Source organism: Varroa jacobsoni, unplaced genomic scaffold (genome assembly GCF_002532875.2).
Source record: "Varroa jacobsoni isolate VJ856 unplaced genomic scaffold, vjacob_1.0 scaffold_886, whole genome shotgun sequence".
NCBI lineage: Eukaryota > Metazoa > Arthropoda > Arachnida > Mesostigmata > Varroidae > Varroa > Varroa jacobsoni.
Window position 1 is genome coordinate 148,996 of NW_019213788.1, and position 9,698 is coordinate 158,693.

General features: G+C 40.6%; 1 protein-coding gene across 3 annotated transcripts in view; it reads left to right on the top strand.

Annotated features, from left to right (window-relative positions):
• Positions 1–4,991, top strand: part of LOC111264695 (lachesin) — a 132,540-nt gene extending 127,549 nt beyond the window's left edge. For all 3 annotated transcript variants that reach the window (XM_086970157.1, XM_086970158.1, XM_086970159.1), the window contains 3 exons: positions 1,217–1,426; positions 1,832–1,984; positions 2,520–4,991. In XM_086970157.1, the coding sequence (XP_086826283.1) occupies positions 1,217–1,426; positions 1,832–1,984; positions 2,520–2,773 (617 nt within the window). In that variant the 3' untranslated portion in view covers positions 2,774–4,991. The remainder of the gene's footprint in view (positions 1–1,216; positions 1,427–1,831; positions 1,985–2,519) is intronic.
• Positions 4,992–9,698: the final 4,707 nt, after the last annotated feature.

Consider the following 9,698-nt stretch of genomic DNA (forward strand, 5'->3'; position numbering starts at 1 on the left):
GGACATCGATCCATAACAGCGTTGTAATGTCCTGCGCTGTGCCTTGTTAACCAACCGTATTCCGCAGTGGTGAAACAGCAGCAAACTGCGTAAAAATTCTTCGTCCGCTTTTTTCGAGCGGTTAGCTGGTCATCTTGCGCAAATGGGTTCCATGACTGAAAAAAGTATTGAAAAGCTAACCCTAAGGACCCTTTTAGGACATTATGAAACAGACTAAAGTGGCCTAGTCCTGTTGTAACAAACTAACTAATAGAACCAATGCAAAAACATGCCCGATCTTTGAGTTGTTCCGAATTGAAAGCAACGCGAATCCCTTCTCTTTTCTTCAGCTGTCATAGGGATTTGCCATTGGGTTGGCCTTGGCACTCTTTTTCGCTGTGACGATTAGCGCTTAGCTTGATATTCCATGTCGTGTCCATAATTCCTGTCTGGCGCCTTGTTGGGGTTTGCTTGTACGATTCTTTGACATGTCCGCCGCTGTCTCCGTGTTGTTCTAGATAGGAAGAACCTAGACACCGTTACGAGCTGATGCCCCCGGCCAGTGAATTCGCTAGTGACCTTTGGGTACGACTGATGATCAGAAATTAGTAAAGTTGGTAAGCACGTGCGCAAAGTGTATGCATAATAACTAACCTAATAAATTCGGCACCTTGTCTGAATGGAATGAAGGTAATACAAATGAGATCGGCAGACAGAAAACACGGGGCAAAGGACGAGGGGGAAGGGGTGGCAAAGAGATCGTGACGAAGAAGAAGCGAGGATTAAATAGATGGACGACCTTGCGGAAAGCAGGGAAGAGTAAATTAGCGTGGTTACCCCAAAAATATGATTACGATAGATACATATTTTTCTAGTTAGATGTAATACAAAGAACATAGGTGAAAATTATTCCAGCTTATCTATGCGCAGCGTATCGTGTACACATAATTACAGTACAATGAACTAACTGCCACCCGTTGGAGGCAAATCGGATTAAAGACGGATTGACAATTGCCCTAAATTATAAAATATCACATGAGTTATTTGATTACTAAATATTCGTAATCGTCCAAGTCGGGGTTTCATATAGGTTGCATTTTTATGAGGTCATTTTTTGCCGTTATATGCTTTCTAAGATTGTCACTATCGTATGCTTTATTGTTAATTTTTTTTTTATCAATCTTGCATTGGTGTCTTCGTCCTGTCTTCTGTACCCGTCCGTGCGTTTGGTTCTTAGTTTCGCCAGTTATCTGGATTCCCCAGCAATTAGTAGGAGTTGCGCCCCGTCATAACGTTTCGTTGGATTGCCACAGCGAAGCGTACCCTCTTGCGACGATCCATTGGTCGAAAGATGGTAGTCGACTCACGGGCAGCACCGAAACCACGCGCTCGACAGGGCGGCAATCAGCTTTCCAAACGTTAGCGCAAGGCGCAAATACTCCTGCAGGTAAGTTATGCAATACGTCTCTCAAAAAATAGCAATACACATATATGCAGTATCAGACAAACTTGAAAGTTTTTAAATTGTTTGCCCACATACAAATGTATGTGACTGCAACAGACATAGGTCAAATGTCATAAATAACGCGTTTCTTAGAACATAGGTGCTCGGGAGGTACATAAACCTAGCCCTATGTGGCAGTTTAATGTATATCAATAAGTTTCAAATGCCGCAAGCAATATGTGCTCCTATGAATGCGCCCAAGGAAAGAAGAGTAGCTTGAACTTCTAGAAAAAAAAAGTATAAAGTAAATCAGAGTTGCAAATGATATAATATGTATATTTTTTCCTATGATACGCATAGGATTAATCTGCTTTCGGAACCTGGGGTTTTGACTGAAATTTAATTCAGGTGGCAAGTACCTCATCGAAGCTAAACGGACATCATCATACAAAATCCGGTCGGTGCTAACTATACGTGATACTCAGCCATCTGATTACGGCTTCTATAAGTGCGTTTCCGAGAACATCCTAGGATTCACCGAAAGCTCCGCCCAGATCTATGGTGAGTCATCAATTATATGGGAGGAGGCCATCCGCAGTTTTTGTTTGCGGAAGAAACAATTATCGTTGCCTCATGCTGCCATTTATAGCATAAGAAAGCAGCTTGCTTCTTTAATGGCACCGATCTGGGCAATATGTATTTAGCGAAATATTTTACGTGACATTCCCTCTTCGCTACGCGGTTACCAAATCAGATCCACTTAAAGCGTTTTATGAGACGGGATTTTGGCGGATGGACCAATCGTATGAAGTATCGTATAAGCTGATTTTCGTAGACAATATTTGTGCATTAATTTGATAAACTTCATTGGACTTCAGCCCTCAGTCATTTGAAAAAGTTCTGCATCTTCTTCGTAGGACCGAGGCTAACAATAAGCTATACAGATGGACATTCTTAACAAATTCAAACCACTTTGCCGTTCATGAAATGAAAAAAAAGTGCATAAAGTCGTAAGCGAAGTTGAAGTTCGCGTACCTAGAATTAACAGGCTCTAGCTAATTCTAGCTTCTATCCTGTGTATGACCTTTCCTTGCAGAGGTATCTCCTGCACGGTCCTCGTCGACTCAGGAGAGCATGGTCGAGGACGACGAAGAAGATGACGAGCCCCCCTACGGGATGGGCACTCCGGAAAAATCCTATAGTGGTATGCATCGTCTTCAGCGTGATAATCGTATCAGCCAAGCGATTGTTCTTGCTTCCAACCAAACTATCCCGTCAATCCCTTTTGCTCTCTATGAGAAAAAGCATCCACCATTTTATCCCACACCTCGCCCGCGTTTCCTCACTTGACCACTGCAAAATCTGCAGTGACGCGGCAGTTATTCTTTTTGTTTACCTGGGACCAGTGCGCCCTGGGCCGTTGTCCTGGGACGACATCGAGCCGTTTCAATCAGCGACGCAGTAACGATAGTAGAAACAATAATTTGTATTAGTCGACAAATTAATTATGTTCTTTTGTCTACTGGTTGGGTTCAGAGAGGTGAAAAGAAAAAGTTCGATTGCAGCTGGTTGCTCGGTGTCGTCCAGGACCTGTGGCTCCAGGCCGGCCCACGTAAATGTGTCCGTTCAAATCAACAGCACTTGACATCGCCGCCAGCCCTTGCGACTCGCGCGCTGCTAGACCAGTGGTCATCCGATCTCAAAATATTATTCCGCAGCATTGGGCTGATGTGTCCGTACATCAGACCAGAAAAACACAGCATGGATGATAATGGGCTATGCTAAATATATACATAGCTAAGGTTTGATTGATCAAGATCGTACTGTCTTCTGCCGCCCTAAACCTTTCCTTGTTGTCTGCTTCAAACTTCGTGATCGGGTCACCGCATGTCGGCGCAGCTGCGCGCGTCCACCGCAGAAGCGGCGGAGTAAGATTGTCAATGTTTTTGCGTCTCTTTGACTGGTTACTGATTGACTGACAGAATGGTCGGATGTGTGTCAATCTCAATTCATTTCAATCAGGTCTGCTCACCTTTTACAACTGCTAGTATAATTACGGTTACGATAGTTGTATCTGATTGACTGACTGACTGATCGATATAATGTGGTGGTTGGTGATTGAATGCGTTGGTTAACAGCGAAAAGAACGGAAACAACGAAAAAAGACAACAGAGATGGAAACAAGGGAAGCGTGAGAACGTCACTGTGATATCGTATTCCGATAGGTTATGATTTTTTCAATTAACTTTTGAAGCAGCTGCTTAGTTAAACTAGTATCACAATGCCAAAAAGACGTTTATGACTAACGTGCCGAACCATTAAATTGAATACTAGACAAACAATTTTTTATATAAATGAAACGAATGTTATTCATTACTATCTACTGAACATTGTTGCTTCATATAACGTCACGCTTTAACAACAAATTAATCTTTGTTGGCAGTCCAGTATTGAATGACAAGTCAAGTTCATCGGATCTCTTCTTTATCTACTTACCTCGTCCCGATAACTGCCATTGTCCTAATGTCTGTACGCTGTACGCCGAAACGACCTGTTCGAAAACGAAGTTTGCTCCCTTATTTGGTTTTTTTTTTCTTGTATGTTATTATTACATATTATTTTTTAGTCATCGAAATACAATTGATATTAAATTTTCAGCATATAAAATAATGACTTGCACCTGTATTGAATTTTTCGGTTGTTAGCAAGATCAGTTGGGGGTGAGACGAGAACAACTGAAGGTCCATCAAGCGTATTTATGCGACAATTTAGATTGGGTTGTCGCAACTACGATCGTTCGAGATATACGTGTCCGCACAATATATCGATGTTTCTTTCCGCCACAATCATCAACTTTTGGCAGTACTGGTTAGATGGATTCATTATGGTAATAAGGGAGTACGGTGTACTATGATCCAGCTTAGGCATATGCTCAAGGATTACCCTACAAAAAAGAGATTTTCCCCTCTACCCCTCTATCCCCCACCCCAAAACGAACCTGCTTAATCAAGTTGTTCGATAACTGGAATAACCCACATGATGCCAGCTTACGAGTTTATGCCTAGAAACTTGTAAAATAGCCGTAAGGATCGTATACCGTTCATCGCTTTGATTGCCTCAAGTTATCTTCCTCTTCTGATGTCACGGTGACGACAGGTCTTCAAATTTCACCAGGCTTTGCCCCCCATTGCTTGGCTTCCATTAAGCGACCAACAACTGGCATTAATGAAGCTCAGTTGATCGAGCATGGTGTTTGTCTGTGGCAGATCATTTCTATGACTTTCAATGGATTGTCCTTCTGCCTACTATGCCCAGGCCTACTTCCGTTCCTAGCAAAGTTGTCCTAGCTAACGTCAATGCTAGTTAGCTATGTGTCTCGTTAAGCTGTAATGTAATGGACTACTTGTTTCATTTTACAGTACCTAAATTGTAGTGAATAAAATACAAAGGCCAAAGCTTGGCTGTTTTTTCTTTGTCTTATTATTAGCATTAATAAATTACTCAGTCGTTATTACCACAATGCCATCTTCCGAGTTGTACTGACAGCACTGATTTTCCGATATGGATAACCCAGTTTGGATTAATATAAATAAATTAATTAATTAATTAATTTAAATATTGGCGCCGTATTTTCGTGTAGGTCTAGTCATTCGAACTTAAGGTTTATACGATATTTGAAATTTTGTAGTATGTTGATGTATTTGAAGATGGTAACGCTCCATATAGCTGAAGACAACGATGCGCCTGGGCACATATTTTTAATGGCGAGTGGCTGAAATTAATTTCTTAGGCAATAGAATGAGTCTGTAGAAAAATAAACAATTGTTGACGACGAATTTTTTCAAGATAAATGTATACATAGCTCATCTAGGTTCAAAGGGATACTATTGTGTTGTATAAACTCAAAAGCTTTAAAGTTTAGATTTTCATGGTACGCGCGGTGCTGGCCTTGTTTATTCATTATCGAACTACTTGGGAAGGCCTTTCATCGAAACAATTCGAAAAACTTAACAAAATCAAAGCTTTGTACCCAGTACGCGCCGTAGGACAGATACATGTACCTTCAGGATAATACACTTCTATTTATATAGAATTTCTCGTTAGTCCTGCCTATCCGAATTTCATCAACACACAAAAGAGAAGATTGATTCTGATGTTTATTATATGGGAGCTATGGTTAATAATTACACGTTTTGCAATATACTGATTTTATCACATCGTATGTAAGGCAGCTGGTTTTCATTTTCCACGACACCACATGTCTCTAGACAAGATATGGCGCGCTTAGGCACCATGCGCTGCAGTACTATCAGTTTCTCTGAGCAGGCAAAACGGTCCTGAAATTTAAAATGTTCGATATTTGGGTTCATAAGTTTAATAACGCTTATGGAAGCAAACGTCGTACCAGATTACCTTAATAACGGTTCCCTTCCGTAGAACCATAGAAACATTCTGAATACCAACATACAGTTTAGCGCTGGTTTAATCGCTTCTCATGAAATAACTAAGCTTATAGCAGCAAATAATACGATATACAGACAGGACATAATACAGAACGAAATATCGAAAATTTACACAATCCAATCCAATCCAATTGAAAATTGTGTATTTTGAGGCTTTCCTATATAGCTTATTACTTGAATTTACATTTAAGTAATCGTTCAACTTAGGCATCGTTATTTAAATTAGGATTCACGAGATAGGTATTAGAAAATGGCTCGTTTGCATTTTCAAATCTGTCTTACAAATTTCCGCCTTATAAAATTCATAACATTTTAATTCCGTACTGCAATGCAGAGTTTACGGTCTCTAATAAACAATACATATTCCTTCGATAAAGAAAAAAAAACCTAACCTGTTTACAAGGATGCAGATATATTCACGTCACTGGAGTTATCGCCCAGTGTCAACGTAGATGGCATACACAAGGCCCACACAGATATATTTTCCTTTTTGGATTTGCCCAAAATTTCCTCTTCCGCCTTTACTGTGCTATATACCACGCCGCCAGGTCTTTCCGAAATTATTTACCTCTGAAGCCCTAAAGATACTATAAAAATTGTGTGAATGATAACTGATATATACTGCACAGATTATTCCGACATAGTGTTCTTGAGATGTAGTCTACAGAAATAGACGGCTTTGGCGATTAGCATTGGTCGCGACTACAATTTTCTGTACAATCAGGATTATAAATAAAATAAGGTAGGCGATAGCGAAATCCAGAAATTACGCTTCGCCCCCAACCTGTGTCGGATTTACACATGAGCATTTCTATTTACCGTTGTTACCGTTACAAATGTTTAATTTAGGTCTTTTTTTTTTTTAAATGTCTCTATATAGATCTCTATATAGATATATAGATAGTAAGCGGGAGCTGTGGCAACTGCTTTGCCTTTAGGTTGATCAAACGCTCACGGAGTAAACCTTTGTTTCTGCGTGAACATCCTCTCAGATGTGCAAACGCGTGCCGTTTTTTGCAGTGTAGGTATTGAATCAATCGTAGAATATAGCTTAGCCACAGATCGAGTTTGAATCCTAGCCCTTATATGCGTACCTTTTTCACTTCAGCCTACCATCTTTCAGTGCGCCGAACGTTTATATGGACGAGTGTAAGCGAGTTTTGAAAGCTACAACACTTTTCTATAAACATATTTGTCTGGATGGATGTCGTATTGTTTGTATCGTCGAAACGGTGCTCGCTACAAAGAGCCCTGGCTAACTTGACAGGTTTTTGAGATCGGCGTAGGACATTATCATGGGATCTAGAAGTGGGTCATTTGTATTTTGCGTATATGTATTGGCTATGCATTATTAGTACAGGCTATGAGATACGATCAAACTCACACGTCCAGTTTTTGGAGAAAAAATTTATTTTAATAAAATTACTGTTATTATTGCGACAGTAAAGGTTTCTAGGAAAGCCATATCCTCATAAAGGCCACCGCTATCAGGACATGATTAATGTTATGCTGTGAAGTGTTGGGTTGTTTTTGTTACGCCAAATGAAGCCCGAGCAGTGGCACACTACGACAATGTGGCATTTTCCTATTCCGTGGTTCCGTTTCCATTTCATTCTGCCCTTAGGTGCCGTTAAAATTCTCTATTTTTTTAGTACTATTCTGCTACGGAAAGCAAAACCAGTACGACCATTTACGCTATTTTTTCTAATACATTTCTATGTATTTCTAGTATTGCTGTATGGTATTCGTCCTTCATCACTATTTTGTATAATAGACTCCTGATCTAGCTGCCCGTACACGACAATGCTCTATAATACACAGGCCAAAACCTAAATCCTAATTCGTATTATAACGGCAGGCTATAACATTTAGCTGTCATTAATATACGAGCGAAATGACCAACTTTTTTTTTTTTGTCTAAATTAGAACATAGAAGTGGGCTCGAGTTGTGAAAAAAGGTTTATTATTATTATTTAAATAATGCCAACGAAACAAATGAGCTGGTTAATCTAACGTTGGCCGTGCAGGGTTTAACCGCATTTATTTCCACTTTGTTAGGATTTTAAAAGAATTGAATACAGTTTTCCTATATGAACGGTTTGACGTGCGCTTTAGACCGTGCGTAAAACACCGCCGTGCTAAAATTATCAAGCAAACAACGTCATCTGAGTGATAGTCTTTCTGGGCTATCGACACGGCCGTGGTTTTGACAGGTAGTACGAAAATAGTTCTAATCGCTTCGATTCTACTAAACCCGGGTCGGTCATTAAGCTAGCCGCAAAAAGTTTCATAACAAGAATAGCAAAAAATATGATTGGCCACTATCTCTCTCCCTCTCCCTCTCCCTCTCCCTCTCTCACTCACTCTCTCTCTCTCTCTCTCTCTCTCTCTACATATATATATATACAGCAAACAACCCGAAGGCAACTTCTGAAGCTCCCCTACTGGTCACGCATCCGCCTCAAGCTACTGAATAGAATTAATGACAGCATATTTTCAGAGGACAAGAGCGCGTTGAAGCGGATAGGATATTTATCTTCAAGTCTTCATTATATACATATTGGTCATTGTTTATTTAAGAAAGAGTTCTAGCTGTTTAGGAACTTTGGTTTATGCAAACGCTTAGGTAGCATACTTTTTACTTTCTCTAGCATTACACGGCCGACGCTCTTCTCTTTCAATTGAGTTGATGGATTGCTTGTATAATATTTGTAGTACAAATCTATACAACATCGGGTGACAGATAGATGTTTTTACTGTTTGATATAGATTTGCTATTGAATCGCATAAGCTACCAGCCAAAATATTGCTCTCTCTGGGTTACGATACTCGTAACCCGGTCGTCGTGTAGAGAAGTTATCAAATCACTAAAATTCTACTAATTCCAACTCAATCAGTCGAATTCTGTCAAAGAGATGCAACTCACACGTGAGGCAAATTGAAGGCAAGCTTATGCTGCTTCAACACCGAGTGGTCAAGCCATAAAAAGTGGAAGCTCGACGCAAGGAGAAAAAAGCCCAGCCATGTTGTATCTACCTCGAAAGCTGATTACCAAGCACATGTCATCATTAGTCAACTGCGACAATGTGTGTCGTTTCCCAGTTGTAGCAGTGTATTCCTTTACTTCCCCTGATGTCCTATACGATAACTGCTGTTCAAATCAGTTGATCTCGACCAAGGTATCTTGCGTCAACACGCTGCTTATCCTCTTTCTTTCTTTCTTTCTTTTTATTTCCCTCTATCTCCTTTTGTCATTTCTAAACGACGCGAACAGCTTCCCTGTAAGCGGGAAATGATTGCTTCTGAGCCAGCGCAGACCTTCTTCTAATAAGCCATCACCCTAAACCTGTCCCGTCGTAACGCGACGACCAGCCGTTGCGCCAGCCTTTCGTAGGCCACAGTGGCCTACATCGACTGGTAATTGGTGACAACTTCGACTTTAGTGTCGGCAGAAGCCGTTGATTCGGAAAAACAACTGCCGCCGAGTTAATCTGATTCTATCTTCATTGACCTCAATTTAGCACCGGCCATAATGACCCAATGTGCGTCCTCATGTCCGCCTGTTGCCATCTCACGGCACCCGTTAACCCTAGGAGGAGTTTTCGGCTATCTGTATTCTGTTCGCTGGAGATCTTTCTTCCTACGGAAAGGTAGGCAAAAGAAAAGAGACAACAATCAATAATGTCCACTTTGGAGGGTATTCGTCTTTCGAATTTTTAACTGCTTGGCTCAGCCGATAGGTATTGTGCCTCTAATCGGCACCCTTCTGTGTCTCAGCGACTAATGGTACAGATATTCTCACTGTTTTACTT